Here is a 19,537-nt window from a genome sequence, read left to right on the forward strand (position 1 = left end):
GGCGTTCAACAACAAACAAACAAACAAAATGAGATATTAAAAACAATAAAGCATGCATTTCCTAAGTCATATATCATGTAAGTGATATCAAATTGACTCATTAGAAAAGACATTAAGTATCATGAAGTTGAGCTGTTAACATGTATACACGTATCAAGTAAAGAGAATACCGAATAGGCTGCTTGTTGGGGATACTTCTTCTAATAAGAACTTGGAAAAACTATTGCTTTTGCTACACAATGAATGGTCCCTTTTATTAATCTCCGGCGGACATAACTGGTACCCGTTGTCTGTTGCGAAAAGACAGCAGCCTGTGTGTTTCAGGACGGAACATCGACAGGGATCCAGTTTACACTGGACCAAGCTCCTTCCCAGCGCGTGACACCTTCGTTGCGCGTGACACCTATCGCTGTGAGGAGCTTGACACTGGACAAGGAATCTGCTCAGCGACACCTAGCAGTTATATTCATCAAGGTGTAAAATGAAAATGCCTATCATACAATTTGACGACAAATGAAAATGTTTTTTTATTACTTCTTCAAGTTGTGCATTTACTAGATATTGCATTCCGTCAACAAAACGTTCACGAACAAAACCAAAGTAAAAGCTTTTCAACTAATCGTGTTGAGACGTTTTTCATTAGTGGACCTTATATTTAGAGTTATCTTTTCCTGATATAGTTGTGACTGCTTCCTGTGATGGTGGAACGCTCGTTGTTTATGCGAGAATATTGTATACTAGCTGGCCTTAAACGGCAACATTGCTTAAGTCATGAATATTCAAGAATTGAAATTGTCCTTCCCTTATGATTTTCTTGAACACTTAATCAAGACACGACATGATTCAAAATCGCAATATTTCATTTCACACATCGGTGGAAAGGAAGATTCCATTAATTTGATTCGTACACCGGCTCCGTTATCAGTGACAGCCACATCTAGGTTGGAGAACGTGAGCATATCGATAAGTACCGATATATTTCACTGTAAGGATGGCATCTTACGCTGCGCATTTAACACATGGGAAGAAACAAAGGAGACATTTATAACAAAAACAAATGCTGAACAAACACCAGAACATCTTTCAGATTCACCAGAATCTGAAATTAAAAAATGCACCGTTGTTCTTCACGATATACTTGACAACACATCAAAGACTCGGTCAAAACAAGCTGACAGTGGAGACCTAACCCCTCAAAGTGAACATGCCAGGAAGGAACTCTCTCAATTCATCAGAAACAAACCTGGGAGTGGGTTAAAATCAAGAAAACGTGAGGCAGATACAAGCAGCCCAGGGCCAGCAATCAAGAAAGACAAAGTGTCGCCTGCATTGAAAACCAGGCAAGTGAATGTTGAACAGAAAGGTTTAACACCCAAAGTCAGAAAGTATGCAACAAAATCCAAACATCTCCCCACAACAACCAAAGTTGACTTTAGTGTTCATGAATGTGAAAAGCAGGATTTAATGAAAAGCATAAATCTTCGTCCAAGAATAAATACAGTTGATTGGTCAGCTTTGGTGGAGAGTGATGATTCTCATGACTCCAGTGATGATCCGGGAGAGTTTAGTCCAGATACTTCTCCTGTCAATACAAATGTAGGCGAACTCTCTGCACAAATAGACCCTGATCAAGTGCCTGAGGGGAAAGAACAGGTTAAAATGCAAGTCCTTCCTATCATTATCACTGTCGCCCCATCAGGTATTCTACTCACGCAGCCTGCATCCCCTCTTCCTCACCCAGCATCAGTGAAAACCTCACATCCTCTCCCCACACAAACTGCTCTGCTTTCTCAATCAACTGTGGTAAAGCTGCCGACTCGAAGCTCCACACACAAACCTTTTCCATCAGCAGCAGTTGGGAACCCACCTCTTCCTCCATCATCAGTAACACTGCATTCTACAACACCAGCAAAGACCCTGCTAACTCAGTCAACACCATCAACACCTCGTTCTCAAACAATCCTCAAAAAAACTCTTCTCTCAACACCATCAAAGCTGCTGCTTTCTCAACCAATCCCAACAAAGGTACACACTTCAAAGCATACACCACTTCTGGCAACCCCAGTGCAGAAACTTCTTCCTCAGCCTAACAATGACTGTACACAACTCTCTCATCCTAACCAAGACAATGCTAGTCTTCCTCCACCTTCCCTGGAAGAAGCACCTCTTTGTCAAGGAAAGAAATACAAGCCAATTCTCCCCAAAATGGGAATGCGCATAGCACAAGCCATTACACCAGTAGACACAAGGGTCAAAACAAGCGTGCCGAAACCTCACGTCTCAATGTCTAAGGTATTCCCAGTACAAGTAGTTCCAGGTCGATTTCAACTGACTGAAGGTCTAGACGGACAGTTAACTCTCTCAGCCCACAGCGAAACAAACTCTGATGTTTTTGAAGGCATAGACGACATAAATGTGTCATTTTATACCAATATTTCCAAAGGCATTGAAAGAAGGCCACTTGATTATCCTACAGAGTTCAAACCTGTCATGATACAAGATAACATCTCCCTTCCCATTGTCATCAATATTAGAAAAGAACAAGTTCAAAAGAAAAAGGAATTTCTAGGAAGAAAACTGGTAACACAACAGGAAAAAATTTATATGGAACTGGCGTCAGATCTCCAAGGAACATCTGAAGCTGAATATTCAGCTGATGATAATGTATCTGATCTCAACATTGAAACAGACAGTTCCACAGGAGCTCCAGCCAGTGCTGAACATGGTTTTCTAAAGGAGAAAATGGCATCAGACACATTGAAAACATTCATCCTCCTCCTCCCAAGCGACATTTCATCTGAAGACTCAGAGGCAGATTATACGGATGAGACGGAATTACTAAGGCCTCCCAGACTGTCAGTGGTGTACTCACAGATCTCTAGTGTGGTAGACTTGAACTGCAAACAGTACACCAAGTTAGGTGTCGGTAATTATATTCCTGGGATAGAGTTTCTTATCAACTCCTCTGTGTTACTGAAGACTCTTGAAGACCGGTATTACGTTCAGGGTGAGGTTGAAGATGTTGAGGGAACTGTATTACTCGGACCATTTGCGCTCATCTTTCATCCATTACCATGCCTAAACTTTGTCAAGGTGGTCGAGCCTGCAACAAGAGTACCTCGATGCATCTATGAGAGACGGAGAAAGAGATGGCTCAAGAAACATGGTAGGAATGGTTTTTTAATTTTATTTTAATTCTTTGTAGGTCTTTCTGAGGATATGCAGATATTTCTTCCCAAACCATGTTTTTTCACATAAAAATTATTTGCAGAATGTTTAACATGTTTAAGGGAGTTTTATCATGTTTATGAACAGTTGGGTTCAAAATCTGAAATTTGGAGTATTTCTTTGAAGGTTCCAGTAGAAATTGGCCCTACTCCTGTAGTCCTTGCCAAACTGCCCGATAGTTAAGTATCATAAGGACTAGTTGAAATATGCCATTTTTAAGTGTTTTGCTATTCATTATAAGGACTAGTGGACTAAAATTGTTTGTTTCTACCGATGGGGTCACCATTCAGTGAGTTACTTCGCTTCCTATATAAATCAGGACTACCTATGTGGTCTAGTTAATAGAGGTCTGCCCAGAGCAGAATACCGAAAGATGTTAAAAGATGGTGCCTGTTACCCTGCCTGGTGCTTAGCATTATGAGATAAAAGAAGGACTGTTCGGTTCAGAGTCAGTATACTGTTGCTGAGTGGGGTATCCATCTTTAACTGTGGCATGGTATCTCAGTGAGATAGCACAATGAAACTGTCATTAGTGTGGGCTAGAACAAGCAGACATATAAGTGCAATAACCTTGAATGTGGCATTAAAAAACCCACTCCAGCTCACCTCACCCATATGAAGACTTTTCATTAGGTCCTTTAACTGAAGACCTGTGAAGATGCCGGGGTAGAATAGGTCTTCAGCAACCCATGCTTGCCGAAAAAGGTGACTATGCTTGTCGTAAAAGATGACTAATGGGATCGAGTGGTCAGACTCGCTGACTTGGTTGATGCATGTCATCGATCCCAATTGCGTGGATGGATGCTCATGATATTAATCACTGGATTGTCTGGTCCAGACTTGATTATTTACAGGCCGCCTTCATATAGCTGGAATATTGCTGAGTGCAGAGTTAAACATCAAACCAAACCAAACCAAACCAAAACCTTTAACTGAAATGTTTTTTGTATGCTGGGCAAAAAGAAAATTGGAGTGACAGTGTTATTTGTCCTTTTTCTTTTCTTTCACCTTTTGTGAAATTTGGTCTGTGCAGTGCTTGACAATGACCAAAATTTGCCAGTGGTCCAAAGGACCAGCACCAAAACAAATATGACAAAGTAGAAACTATTTATGGATAACAACTTCTTTTTCATGTTTAGTTTACTGTAATATTGGCTTCCTCGTCATGTGTTCTCTGTCCATCATGTTGTTACAGTGTTATCCTTCTCTTGTTTCTTTTTAACCTATTCATCTTAATCTGTCTCAACATGCTCAAGTATGCAATTGTTGTTGCTGTTATCCTCCTCCTACTATATATATAATCTGTACCATGGTCATTGAGTGCGAAATACGCATAATGATAATGTGGAAAGCACATGTTAAATCTCCAAAAGTAAGTAAGTAAATCATCACTCAGCCTTGCTTTACAACAGTATAAGGATCTATATTGAAAACGTCCCCATTAAAGTAAAATAAAGTTGTTATCCAAAAATTGTGTCTACTTTGTCATCCAACAACTTCTAAGTAATGCCTATCAAACAATTAAAAAATATATATATTGGTCCTGTGGGATAATTTCTAGACATAATGGTGCTCCGAGTTTAGCCTTGATCTATTGCTGATTCCTAAAGTCGTACAAACTTAAATGACTTTGTTCGTCCCCAAAATAACCAGTCTTAGTGTCTAGCAATGCTGGAGATCAATGAACCTAGTAATAATACTGGTGATGCAAATATACTTTACAAATATTTTTAGCAATTATGCTGTTTTCCTAACTAATATTTTTTCCATGCAATGATACGAGGGAACAGTGTTGTGTTGGTTGATAAAAAATATGGTTAAAAATATGTCGTTTGACATGATAGAATGTCAACTCTGTATACTGAAACATCTGGACTTGTAGTATCTCCTTCTCTATATGGCATCAAGTTGATACGACACAGAAAGTTTCCTTTAATTTCCATGATTTATTGATTAGCAAATCGGGTTAAAGGAAGAAAATCTTTCATTTGTCGTTTCAAGAAACACTCCAACACTCATCTTCTCAAGGCACAATGTACCTTACCATGCTTACATTTGTCTAACTTCTGTAATTTCATTGTAAAGAAATATGTTTATTTTTTTTCAAATAAGTAAGGCCTCAGATAATGTAGATACAAACATTTAGGCTTTTATAAACTGAATTTATAACAGAATCATATATTTTACTGCTGTTTATCCCCCCGGCAATATGATATGTTGGGGATATAATTATATTGGAATATGGCCCAAATGACACAGCATAATGTCTTGAGCATGTTGAGTCAAGGTGGTTTATTCAGGTATTTATTTGGCAATGTCATTATCTGGACCGTCCGTCAGCATGGTCAGTCAGCTTGTATTTTGTTTTTGGAGCACAACTTGAAAACCGTGAAAGAATTTTCATTCAAACTTTGTACTTGTATTAACCAGGGGCTGACTTGGTGCCTTTTGCTATGGGGGGGCCAGGAGGGTTTGTCATCTTCTGACATGTCTGATGACTCGTTTTTTCGGATTTTGGCTATGATCTCTTGATCTGTACACCCGACAGAGCTTGATGTGAAACAAGCTGGTGGGTATTTACATTGCATTCAATACAATAATTGACCCGTGAAGATTCAGGGGTAGAATAGCTCTTCAGCAACCCATACTTGCCGTAAAAGGCGACTATGCTTGTAAAAGGCACGACTAACGGGATCGGGTGGTCAGGCTCGCTTACTTGGTTGATGCATGTCATCGATCCCAATTGTGTGGATCGATGTTCATGATGTCAATCACTGGAATGTCTGGTCCAGACTTAATTATTTTACAGACTGACGTCATATAGCTGGAATATTGCTGAGTGCAGCGTTAAACAACAAACCCACCAACCAAAACAATAATTAAGAGATAGACATTACGTGTTTTCAGATTTGCTGGTATCATTGAGTATTTTCAAGAAACGTATTCATGCGTAGTGTATAGTCCAGGAGATTTCTGGGCTTCGGGTCCCATTTAGTCAAGGTTTTCATCAAATCAGATTGTAGCACACATTCCCATTAGTTTTACAGTGTAGAAGGAACCATTAAACCTCTTCCTCTTTATTGGTTGTGTTATGCAATGAAGTCACTTCTACAGTGCCTTGATATAAGTTTTGGGGGCACGGGTGGCCTGTTTGTCTGGTGCACCACAAATCTATGATTGTGGGTTCGAAACCCAGTTTGCCCCGATTTCTTTCTTGGGTTTGTCAGAACCATATTCGTGAAGATGGGTTTCACCAATGTGGTAAACGTGTGAGACCTGCATCACTTCAGGCCATATTCCTACATCAAGCTGATATGCCGTTATATAATTGGTATCTATTCAAAACGACGCTAATATCACTCACTTCAGTTTTAGACTAAAGATGCATGAATTATGATTTTTTTTATTAAAATTATTTATCTCTGGGAAGGTGTAGAAAATCTCCCACCAAACATCTATATATAAATAGAAATGTACCCAGCATGCACTGGGACAGTCCCATGGTTGAGACAGATCCCTAACTGCTTCTAATCTTGTATGTTTCTTTTCAGACAGGAAGCGCTTTACACGCCCAAGAGGAGGGGCCCCAGCTGACAAGAACTTGGTTGTCATGGATCATGACTACTTCACTGACCAATCCGACTCTGAGAAACAGAAGATGGAAACAATGAAAGGTATTTCAGCTCTGTTGTTTGTGTTTTCCAGCAAGTGCACTGACCAACTAGCATCGAGATTACATTTCTTGCTTTGCAAAGTGTTCAACGTGGGTCACAGAGTTAGGACCATTGTTTCAGCCTCTTCAGACTTCAAATTCACACTAATCTACTCGTCCAAGACTACCACTGGTAAATTGTGCTGAGGTCTATATAAAATATTCCAATAATGACAGTCCTCAATATAGTCCTACAGACCAAGCAATCGAACACAATTTTCTATAATCAAACACAAAAGATTTTGCACCCTCTGTCAAGTTGTCAACAGTACTTATCCTTTAAAGAGACCATACAATAATGTTTGTCGGTATGTTTAAACAATATCTCCTGAGACGTTTATTCACTACTTGCTATGTACATCTTGGAGGAGAAAGAGAGAAATAACTTGTAAAATAAAATGCTGATTAAGTATTTGTGTTTTTGTTAGGTGGAGCTAGTTTTACTGAACTTAAACAGAAAAATGCACAAATTGACTAGTTTTGAGGATCAGTCGGGATGGTCCAATCACCAATCAGGATTTTACAACCAAATAAATTTACTCATAATTATGTGTAAGATATTGTGTATAGAAGTAAAGATTGAATAATTCTTTGTCCTCTTTGATGAAATTAATCAATTTCTACATGAAGTGTATCTCCCTGCTGTTTGATCTAGTCTTGTAAAAGTGATGCAGGAACAAACTATCAGGGTAAGTATTAGTTTCAGTATTTGTTCACCATTTATCAACCCGTGAAGATCTGGGGTAGAATAGGTCTTCAGCAACCCATGCTTGGCGTAAGAGGCAACAATGCTTGGCGTAAAAGGCAACTGAAGGTATTGGGTGGTCAGACTCGCTGACTTGGTTGATGCATGTCATTGTATCCCAATTGTGGGGATGATTATTTACATACTGCTTTCATATAGCTGGAATATTGCTGAGTGCAGGGTTAAAAAACAGACAAACAAACACTTTTTTATGTCATATTTGTTATCAGATTCTAGAAAGGAGAAGGATGGTCAAAGGGAGACAACTCCACAACCAGGATCAGTTCAAGACATCCCTCTAAAGGACGAGGTAGGATAAGAAAATGTCAAATCTAAGTGTTACAGATAATATTATTTATCAGACATGTTCAAATGCCTGGCAATTAGCTTTTTGTTTTCTACACTTTTGTTTATTAATAGTTTCTACTGTCATTTATTTGTATATTCTAATGCAATGTATTTCAGGTTGGCAGTGAAAAGATATTTTGTTAAAATGATGCATGCTTTATCAGATGTCAGCTTTGTAAAACAATTCAGTTTTGATGCTACCTGTATTGAAACATTTGATTTAAGCAAGAGAAAACCCACACAGAACACATATCCCTTCAATGGAACTCTAATTTAGATGTGATTCGCCTCCAGGGTCTGCCTGGAGAGCATCTTCCCGGAGAGCATCTTCCCGAGGCAAGAGAGTTAACTAACTATAAAAGTCCAGTTTCCACCCTTGTCGAACTAGGCTGGTATTATGGAGTTAGGTTTTGGCTGGGCTAACACGTTTATGCATAGTCAAATCAGAATTGCGTAACAAAATCGAGATCCGGTTCGTAAACTGTCCTTCAGATTTCTGTTGATTGCAGGATTTGTAAAGCATGTGCACTGCCAACTCGTTGTCAACAGATATTATCCATATCAAGGTGCTCATGTGATTTGATCCACTTCCCGATGTAAGATCTGTTTTATCATAGATATTGATTATAGATATTGATTATCAATCAGATCCTCTTGACAGGGCGCTGCCATTTTGTTTGAAGCAAATGCATGTGATATGAGAGGTGGCATCTGATTGGTCAATAAGAGGGACATAGAAGGGACGCGTAATAGCCACTGAGCCCAGGAATTCCTAGTTAGGCAAGGGTGAAAACTGGACTTTTTTAACACCCTTGCCTCAGGAGTATGGTTGAAATAATGCAAACAATGACTTGATGATGAAAATGTCCGACAGCCCGACAGACAGAAAGGTTACCACCCATGGTCAGACGGGCAGGCACTTATTTCGGACACTGGTACTTGTTGTTACCCTGCCTGGCACTCGTCATAACAGGATTAGACAAGGACTGGTTAGCTGGGAGTCGGTATACTGCGTCTGAGTTTTCATGTTCAAACTGCGACATGGTATCTCAGTGGGCTGTCTGCAGCATTAAAATGCATTGACTCACTGGATTTTTACAGCTTCCTGTAGAAGTAGATTCATATTATTAAGAATACAGATCCCAGGAACCTATGCTTTAGATGATTTAATGGATTTAATGGACTCAATATTTTTTTAAGACCCCGTTGTCATGTAGCTGAAATATTCTGGTGTTAAACAACAAACAAACAAACAAACAAACCCTGTAGCATGTGTAGGCCACATAATTTCCCCTCACCATATTGATTTCTGCTACAGGACGTGTTTGTGGTATCTGTGCGAGGCGTAGACCCAGTTGTGGTCGAGGAAGATGAAGACTCAGTTGCTGTAGAGGAAGAGGAGGATGAAGACCTGTACACATACAATAAAGACACTGAGGTAGGATAGCATAAGAAGGAGCCTTTGTCCAGCAGCGTTCTCGCTGGCTTTTGAAACTGCCAGACCTTGTGGACTGGCAACTCTAAAAATTACCAGTCCCCCAAATTTTTGTCAGTTCCAACTGAGCAAAGTCAACGAATAAAAAAACATATGATAATTATTTGGTTTTAATTCTTTCAACATCATGTTCAGCGCAAAGTTGTCATCTCTAAAGTAACTTAATTAGATCTATACGTCATTCACACAAACTTCAGTCACAATTTTTTCTCTCTTTTATTAATATTTTGAGATAAAGACGCTACAAATGGATATTTAACCTAGAAAAAGATAAGGGGAAACCCTGATGGTAACAGACAAGCTGACTTTGTTAGAAAAATGTACTTATATGAATATCACCGATGTTTTGTTCAACAACCAAGATTTAGACGGAACTTTATTTGCCGTTCCACAGGGACGGGCATGAATTGTCTGTCCATGCCTAATTTTACCAGTAGAAAACTGGTAATTACCAGTAAACAGGAAGGCTGGCCAGGTCTTCATTCAACAATGCGATCTAGTTCTATGACCATCATGTCAATGCATGGGAGTTTTGACTGTCACAGTGATATTAAAGATGACTGGCATGAGGCTATGTTTGTTTGTTGTTATTGTATAGGCAAGCTAGGTGTCTGTCAGATGAAAGAGGGGTGGTCCAGTTGTGCAGTGTTGTCCCAGCTAGGACTAACATCTGCTGATTGAACACCAGATTGACGATGATTCTTGGTTCACACCACCATACCGATACTCATGGCTTTCAAATGAATAGTTTCACCATCTGCATCACTGGATTGTCTGGTCCAGACTAAATTATTTACAGGCTGCCATCATATAGCTGGAATATTGCTGAGTGTGGTGTATAAAAACAAACAAAACATTTTGAACACAAACACTTCAGTTTCTTCACAGCACTGGTTTAATTTTAGGCGCTCTGTGAATGCAGCATTCTTATTATTATTATTATTATTATTATTATTATTAATCATTTTCCAGCTGCAGATCCCAGTTGTCGGAAGCTTAGGGGATGCTTTGGGAAATACAGAGAAAGAGAGAGGTAAATCGTCTTGGATTTAAAAATTCATGTCCAGGTGAGCTACAGCGCCATGGGATAGGTCTTCAGCAGCCCATGCTTGCTGTAAAAGGCGACTATGCTTGTCGAAAGAGGCGACTAACGGGATTGGGTGGTCAGGCTCGCTGACTTGGTTGATACATGTCATCATATCCCAATGGCATGGGTCGATGCTCATAATATCAATCACTGGATTATCTGCCCAGACTCGATTATTAACAGGCCACCATCATTTAGCTGGAGCGTAAAACAACAAACAAACAAACAAACAGCCAGCGCCATGGCACTGTTTGAAAAAAAAAATTAAAATCTAAATATCAATATCAATAAACTTTTATTGACCAGGTAAATCCCTGTGACATGGCTGTATCAATATTATTTTGCTGCACTCTTTTGCTCACTTTACCCTGGCTTTGTTTTTCAGTGGTACCCCGGGTTTCAGACAGCATCCACGAGGCAGTTTCCTTTGATGAAGTGCCCGCTGTTGTTGCAGAGTCTACTCTGGCATCTGTTGGTGTGCAAATAAACTACCGCCTGCTTGGGAAACAGAGTATTGACTGGTCTCAACTGAAGCGGACTCCTATTGTTGAGAATGATGACTCACATCACATGCCCATGAGATTCACCTGCAGATACTGCCTCAAGTCTGTAGTGGACAATTTCCGACTTGCTGAGCACATCCGTGCCTGTCATCATGATAAGCGGGGATTTATAGACTATGCCCGTCAAGTCAAGTTCAAGGAAGGCTTTCGTTGCCAATATTGTGACAAGGCGCCCATGTTCCACAGTCACGATAGCATTCGCAACCACCTCCGTGTCCACCATCCTGATAAGGTCTCTATTCCAGAACCATTTATTTCAAGGAGGACTTGTCAAACATGCAAAAAGGTGTTCAGCACAAGATCAGTTTTGCTGACACACATAAGACGCATGCACGAGCATAAACGTCTTCTTTGTGACAAGTGTCCGGGAATCTTTAAGAGTGAGCAAGGTCTCCGAGATCACATGAATGGCATGCATGACAACATAAGGAACTATATTTGCCACATATGTGGAAGTGCCTATGTGATTAATGATTACTTAAGAAGACACATCAAACGTGTTCATAATAAATCGAAGAAATCTGACGAAACCAAGGACATGGCCAAACCCGAAAAGAGAAAACGAAAACATAGAGGGGAGGTGAAGAAATGCTCCCAGTGCAGATACAGCTTTGATTCCATCAACATGAAGAAACATCTCAAACAGATTCATGGAGTGACCAAGACAATTGATAAGAAATGTCCAGACTGTTCACAAACGTTTGCTAGTCGGGCCTTGCTTGAATGTCATCGATGCACAACTCATGACTACGCATACCAGCTAAGCTGTCCCTTCTGTGGAATTGCCTATGTACACTATAAGGCTATGCAAGATCATGTATTGACCATTCATTTAGGCATAAAGCTCCATCAGTGTGCCATGTGTGATAAGATCTTTCCCAGGCCCAGTCCACTGATAGATCACATGTTGACTGAGCATAAAGGAAAAAGCATGCTGGAGGAGAACCGTAGGCTAAAGTGTCAACACTGCTCGGACATTTTTGGGACTCACAAGGCTCTGGTGGAGCATGTTTTATCACCGAGTCATCGTGAGCTGTTCCCTCACAGGTGTCCTACATGTGCCAAGAGGTTCATGCATGAGAATGTATTGAACCATCACATCAAGATCTTACACTGCAATGATGTGGAGTTTGAGATCCGATGTAACTCGGACAAAGACATGCTTGTTCAGATGGTGGTTAAGCAAGACGTTCAGAACCTCGAGGATCTTCCACCCAAGGCTCAGCAAGCTTTGAAGAGGCTGCAGAGTGAGGGGAAGCATGTGATGATTGTGTCCAAGAGAGATGACAAGAAGGATCAAAGCAGCTTGGAACAGACTCAAAACAAACCCAAGACAGTATCAAATCTAAAGACAGATATCAACTCTAATGGAAAAAAATCTATGCAAAGGTTTACTCATAATGCTTCACCAAAGGTCCAGGCAGTGACTCGAAATGCAGGTTCTCCATCTAAGGTTAATCATACTGGTTTGGTTAAAAAATCAGATATTGACTCTCTGAAGATCTACAAAATTGCTGCCAAGTCTGGAGAAACAGCAAATGCTGTGTCTATTATTCACCACCAGCAGTTGGTGGAGGGGACTAATGTGGTGGCAGAGGAGATTGGAAGGCTTGATGAAGGTGGGAACGTTGTTGAGGACAGGGGGGACATTTATGCAATGACAAATAAGACAGGAAGGCAAGGTGGGAATGAGAGTGGACTTGGGAAGTATGTGCTAGCAGAGGACACTGGGAAAGAAGAAGAGGGGGTTCTGGGGAAATGTGTCGTAGAAGAACAGATTACAATGCAAGAACAGAGTGTTCTGGAGAAGTATGAGTTAACACAGGACACTGGGAGGCTGGAGGAGAGAGTGACGCCGGAGATATATGTGATACAGGAGGACGATGTAAGGCTGAAGGTGAATGAGAGAGTTCCTGAGGTAAGGTTTGTGGTAACAGAGGACATTGGATGTGCAGCTGAAGGTGGAAATATTGAAGTTGAGAGTACACCAGAGACTACTACAGTTCTGGAGGAGAAGTTTGTGGTCGGTAAGGACAATGGCCAGCCGCTTGAAGGTGGTAACATTGTGGTGGAAAGGATAGAGAACTACATGGTACCCGACAACATGGGAAGGTTAGATGTGTGTGGTGGAAATCTGGAGAACAGTGCTGAGCAGGATTATATGGTGGCAGAACAGATAGGAAGGTTGGATGAGGATGGTAATGTAGTTGAGGACAGGGTGGTGTTTGAGGAGGAAGAACATGTCTCTGATCTTCTTTACTTTTTACAGAACCAGTCATAACCACAGACCACCTCCGTGGTCCGCCCGGAGAGAGGAAGGTCTGGGGTTCGATTCCGGCCGCTTCATACCAAAAGACGTTAAAAGATGGTACTTGTTGTTACCCTGTCTGGCGGGCAGCATTAAGGGGCTAAAACAAGGACTGGTCAGCTCAGAGTCAGTATACTGTGTCTGAGTGGGGTATTCATGTTAAACTGCAGCATGGTATCTCAGTGTGCTAGCACAATAAATCGGCATCAGTCCAGACAAGTACAAGCAGCCACACACACACACACACACACACACGTGCATGCACGTCGCTATATAAGTGCAATAATCTTGGACGCGATGTTAAACCCAATTTCACCTCACCTCACCTCATAACCATAGGTCTTTTCATTCCCAGGTTTGTGGATCGCACCGATTTTTTCCTGATTTGAGGATAAAAATAAATGAACAACATATATCGCCAACAACATTAATATATCCATCGATTTCTCAAGGTAAGGGAAGTAACTCTTCTGCAGTTGTCACTTACTGTCAGCAGTAGTGTAAATAATTTCATTGGATGACTGCTGTGTCTCTGCCGATCAAATCACTTCTTCCTGATTACTGTTGTATGCATATTTTGCATAACTGAGAGTGTCACCATGCCGAAGCAGGTTGTAGTTTGTGAATTTGCTCCACATTGACAAAGTGCTTTGACCTAACAGTCGCAAAACAAGTTTGTGATTTGTCATTGAATTTCATGGCCACATGTCCTGCAAGGTGATTTTTCGGCTTCAAGAAGTTTTGCTTCTTGGAGTTGCAAGAGGTGGTTTCCAAATATTTAACCCATAAGTCAGGAAATGTTTCACATTTTCAAGGTTGTTTTTTTTCTTCCTCCCATTTGGTCCAAAGGATCCTTAACTAGAAAAGAAAATGGTCTGGCCTGACCTGATAGGCAACTGTCAAACATTAGGAAGAGAATGTTTTTTTACCATGGTAATATTTAGGATTAATTTTCTCTGTATGAATATTTATAACTGAAAATTAGCATATGGTCTTTTACAATTACATTTTGCAGACTGTGTAGCTTTGTGATTACTCTTGCAAGAATTTCATGAAATAATTTAAACAGTATACCTAGTGATGGGGTAGACTGGTGTTAAGGTGTTCGCTTGCCACTCTGAAGACTCAGGGGTCAGTTCCCCACATGGGTACAAGATGTTTGGGCCATTTATGGTGTCTGGTGCTGTGATATTGCTGAAACATTGCAAATAGCAGTGTAAAACCATACTCTCTTCTCTCTCCCTTGGTAATGAAGCTGTGTAAAACCATACACACTCACTCCCTTGGTAATGAATCTGTGTAAAACCATACACACACACTCCCTTGGTACTAAAACTGACAGATCATGTCTGTTATCAGGTTGTTTGTTGATAAATGCTTGTCTTGTTCTTCTTGATACGTTTTGCTGTTATTCATGATTGTTACAGAATAAAACCATCATATGGAATTACAATAAATATGGTTTGAACTCCTTTTTTATTTGACCTAGTTGTATTTTCATTATGAACACACTTATCTCATCTGTGAACAAGGGAAATCAGCCTAAGGTGCACTAGGGTGGATGTACCACTGGCATACTGACCACTACTACTGTGACCACCGACTACTGTAAATTAGGGAAGTTCTGCCCATACTGACCACAACTACTGTAAATCAGGGAAGGTCTGCCATACTGACCACAACTACTGTAAATCAGGGAAGGTCTGCCATACTGACCACCGACTACTGTAAATTGGGGAAGTTCTGCCCATACTGACCACCAACTACTGTAAATCAGGGAAGGTCTGCCATACTGACCACCGACTACTGTAAATCGGGAAAGTTCTGCCCATACTGACCACCAACTACTGTAAATCGGGGAAGTTTTGCCATACTGACCACTAACTACTGTTAATCAGGGAAGTTCTGCCATACTGACCACCAACTACTGTAAATCAGGGAAGGTCTGCCCATACTGACCACCAACTACTGTAAATCAGGGACGTTCTGCCCATACTGACCACCAACTACTGTAAATCAGGGAAGTTCTGCCATACTGACCACCGACTACTGTAAATCAGGGACGTTCTGCCCATACTGACCACCAACTACTGTAAATCAGGGAAGTTCTGCCATACTGACCACCGACTACTGTAAATCAGGGACGTTCTGCCCATACTGACCACCAACTACTGTAAATCAGGGACGTTCTGCCATACTGACCACCGACAACTGTTAATCAGGGACGTTCTGCCCATACTGACCACGACTACTGTAAATCAGGGACGTTCTGCCCATACTGACCACCAACTACTGTAAATCAGGGAAGTTCTGCCCATACTGACCATCGACTACTGTAAATCGGGGAAGTTCTGCCCATACTGACCACCGACTACTGTAAATCGGGGAAGTTCTGCCCATACTGACCACCAACTACTGTAAATCAGGGACGTTCTGCCCATACTGACCACCAACTACTGTAAATCAGGGACGTTCTGCCCATACTGACCACCAACTACTGTAAATCAGGGAAGTTCTGCCATACTGACTACCGACTACTGTAAATCAGGGAAGTTCTGCCATACTGACCACCAACTACTGTAAATCAGGGAAGTTCTGCCATACTGACCACCAACTACTGTAAATCAGGGAAGTTCTGCGCCATGAAATGACTGCGAGTGGCTGCCAATAGTCTTAAAAACTGCCGCTGGAAAGTTTAGCGACATCCTGTAAGGATTACCAAATATCAATGCTACTTTTGCAGGTGTTATATTTGATGGTTGGTTGGTTTGTTGTTTAACGCTGCACTCCAGCTATATGACGGTGGTCTGTGAATAATCGAGTCTGGACCAAATAATACAGTGATTGATATCATGAGCATCGATCCATGCCAATGGGATATGAGGACATGTATCAACCAAGTCAGCGAGCCTGACCACCCGATCCCTTTAGTCGCCTCTTAAGACAAGCAAAGTCGCCTTTTACGGCAAGCATACTGAAGACCTATTCTACCCTGGATCTTCAAGTAGGATCTTCTTATAGTAGGAAGCGGCGTGATGAAATGATAACTCAGTGTCAGTCAGTGATTGTTAAACTGCCGATGCATGTGTTGTTAATGACAATGGAGGTTGGAGTAGCATGTATGGATTACCAGGTGGTGTGTAAACAACTTGTTTGTTCATTTGTTTTTTGACGCCATACTCAGCAATATTTCAGCTATATGACAGTGGTCGGCAAGTTATCCAGTCTGGACCGGACAATCCAGTGATTGACATCATCAGAAGCGATCTATGCAATTGAAATATGATGACATGCATCAACTAAGTCAGCGAGCCTGACGGACGATCTGGATCCTGTCATAGCGACTAATTTACGACATCCATTGTCTGAATGAACATTTAATTGCAAAGGCTCATTACCCTGGAGACATGACATCTGTATGCCTTGAAACACTTATAGCCGTTATTTATAAGATGCTAATCCTAATTTTTAATCCCCATTGTGTTGTACATCGACTGTCTGCCATCCTGAACGAGATGTGCAAGTATGTCACTGATGAATTACTGTTTACATTTATATTTATTACTTACTAAGTGTCAGATGACTTTGGCTATATAAGCCTTTCCAGATTTACAGTAATCAATTTTGGGTCTTCATCATATACCTGGTAAACTTTACCGCCTCTGTGGTCTACAGCGAAGCATCTTCCCGAGGCAAGAGAGTTAACTGACTTTAAAAGTCCACTTTTCACCCTTGCCTAACTAGGCTGGAATTCCTGGGCTCGATCGTAGCGCCACCAGTAGCTATTACGAGCTATGTCCTTTCTATGCCTCTCATATTGACCAATCAGATTCAACCTCTCGTATCACTTGCATTTGCTTCAAACAAGACGATCTGATCGATAATCAAGATCTATATTGTGATAAAACGAGTCTTACAACGCGAAGTGCATCAAATCACGTGAGCACCTTGATTAAAAACATAAAAAGATATAGAAAATATATGTTGACAACGAGTTAGCGGTGCACATGCTTTGCAAATCCTGCAGTCGACCGAAATCTGCATGACACTTTACGAACCGGATTGCGATTTCGGAGCGCGATTTTGATTGGACTATGCATAGACTCGTTAGTCCAGCCAAAATGTAACTCTATAATATCAGCCTAGTTCGGCAAGGGTGGAAACTGGACTTTTAATGTCAGTTAACTCACTTGCCTCGGGAAGATGACAGCGAAGAGGAAGTTCCGTGGTTCGATCCCGGTCGCTTTATACCAAAAGATGTTAAAAGATGGTACTTGTTGTTACCCTGCCTGGTGCTGGTAATTAGGGGCTAAAACAAGGGCTGGTGAAGTCTGTCAGTATACTTTGTCTGAGTGGGGTATTCATGTTAAACTGCAGCATGGTATCGCAGTGGGCTAGCACTATAAATCAGCATTAATCCATACCAGTACAATCAGACACCCACCCACCCACCCACGCACACACACACTCATGCAGGTCGCTATAAGTGCAATAATCTTAAACGCAACGTTAAACCTCATTTTACCGCGCATACTGTGTTGACCCGATGAGACCATGATAAATGGGGTTCTAGTCTTGCCGTCTGCCAATTCGAAATTTTCCACGGATTTTCTAACTGTTGCCAAGATTACTTTTTCCCACCAATGTCTGCACCCGTGAGGATTCCGGGTAAGACTATAGGTACCAGCAACCTATGCTTGTACGAGTCCACTGAATGGATCGGGTGGTCAGGCTCAGTGATTGGTTGATTGCGTGTCATCGTACCCCGGCCGACGGCGTGGATCGTTGCTATCAATGTCGTTAACTGGATTGTCTGGTCCAGACTCGATTATTAATAGGCTGCCATTATAGAGCTGCAATATTTCCGAGTGTGGCCCTTATGGCGATATTGAGGGAAGCAATCTTGTCTTTGGGACCTTACACTGTCATTATCACCAGGAAATGGATGGTGAGGTTTCTTGGGTTGGTTCAAACGTCAATCGTTGCCATGACTTGAGTAATGTAAAGGATAACAGTTATTATTCACCGGAGCCTCCCAACATCCCTGCATAAATGCAAGAGTTGTCCCCCGTGGGGATCCAGGATTAGAGTGAGTGAGTTGGGTTTTAACGCCGCTTTGAACAATATTCCAGTTATATCACGGCATGTCAGCTTAATGTGGAAGGAAAGCCCGAAGAGAAGATGCTTGTTGTACGAGGCGACTAAACTTGGTGACTTGGTTGACTGTCATCGTACCTCGACAGCGTGGATCGCTGCTCATGATATCAATCACTGGATTGTCTGATCAAGATTCTATTGTTTACATGCGGGATTATTGCTGAGGGTTGCGTTCACAAAAATTAACAAAACAAGCAAAGCCGAAACCATGGGACATCAGATGTTTGGGGGTTATGCTCTGCAGAATTATCTGGGAAATGGCACAGAGCCAGCAAGGATCACTGCAGGTCGTCCAACATCTGATTTGTAATTCTACACAATTACGCCAGATTTTCTTCCATCTTCCCAAGGCAAGGGAGATAACTGACTATAACAGCCCAGTTTCCACTTTTATAGTTAGTTAACTCCCTTGCCTCGGGAAGATGATTTTCTTTATGCCTTTCACTGATTATAAACGTAAACGTCCTTGGTTATATTTAATGTATCATAACTCAATTCTAGTAGTGTTACCCTGGACCCATTCTATATGAACACTAGTTCAAAGGTGAAGCTTATCAGCACAGTGGGTGGGACATTCACTTGATGCCTAAATCACGACTCCCAAGTGTCGCGACACATAATAAAGACACTTAACTAGCAAAATGTTTAAACATGTAATTGGAGGCTTTGTTTAAACACACAAAAACGTATGGCTCACGTCAACGTAAGGGATCGCAGCTCTAAGGATTTCTTATATAATCATAATAAAAAGTAAGTATAGCCATGTTTTGTGTGGTAAAATGGGCTAAATCTCATTCAGCTGATGAACAGGTATACATGAAGGTGACCATGAAATCCTTTGCCGCATCTTTGGTCTTAAATTATTATTTTTGTTTTTATTCGTGACCGACCAAC

General features: G+C 41.2%; 1 protein-coding gene across 1 annotated transcript; it reads left to right on the plus strand.

Annotated features, from left to right (window-relative positions):
- The first annotated feature begins 701 nt into the window (after nucleotides 1-701).
- On the plus strand, nucleotides 702-14,879 carry LOC139447754 (uncharacterized). Its single transcript, XM_071229240.1, has 6 exons — nucleotides 702-3,166; nucleotides 6,780-6,902; nucleotides 7,916-7,995; nucleotides 9,352-9,471; nucleotides 10,501-10,561; nucleotides 11,001-14,879. The coding sequence occupies exons 1-6, from the start codon at nucleotides 772-774 to the stop codon at nucleotides 13,457-13,459; spliced, it is 5,238 nt and encodes a 1,745-aa protein (XP_071085341.1). The 5' UTR covers nucleotides 702-771; the 3' UTR covers nucleotides 13,460-14,879.
- Nucleotides 14,880-19,537: the final 4,658 nt, after the last annotated feature.

The sequence above is a fragment of the Haliotis cracherodii genome, unplaced genomic scaffold (assembly GCF_022045235.1).
Source record: "Haliotis cracherodii isolate W230 unplaced genomic scaffold, xgHalCrac1.p SCAF_7, whole genome shotgun sequence".
NCBI classification, from domain to species: Eukaryota; Metazoa; Mollusca; class Gastropoda; order Lepetellida; family Haliotidae; genus Haliotis; species Haliotis cracherodii.

What these genes read in the sequence shown, in the direction of transcription:
- LOC139447754 (XM_071229240.1), top strand. Translation starts at nt 772, where the DNA reads ATGAATATTCAAGAATTGAAATTGTCCTTCCCTTATGATTTTCTTGAA. An exon ending in ACATCCCTCTAAAGGACGAG is followed by an intron (nt 7,996 to 9,351) that starts GTAGGATAAGAA and finishes TTTCTGCTACAG; the next exon opens with GACGTGTTTGTGGTATCTGT. An exon ending in CATACAATAAAGACACTGAG is followed by an intron (nt 9,472 to 10,500) that starts GTAGGATAGCAT and finishes ATCATTTTCCAG; the next exon opens with CTGCAGATCCCAGTTGTCGG.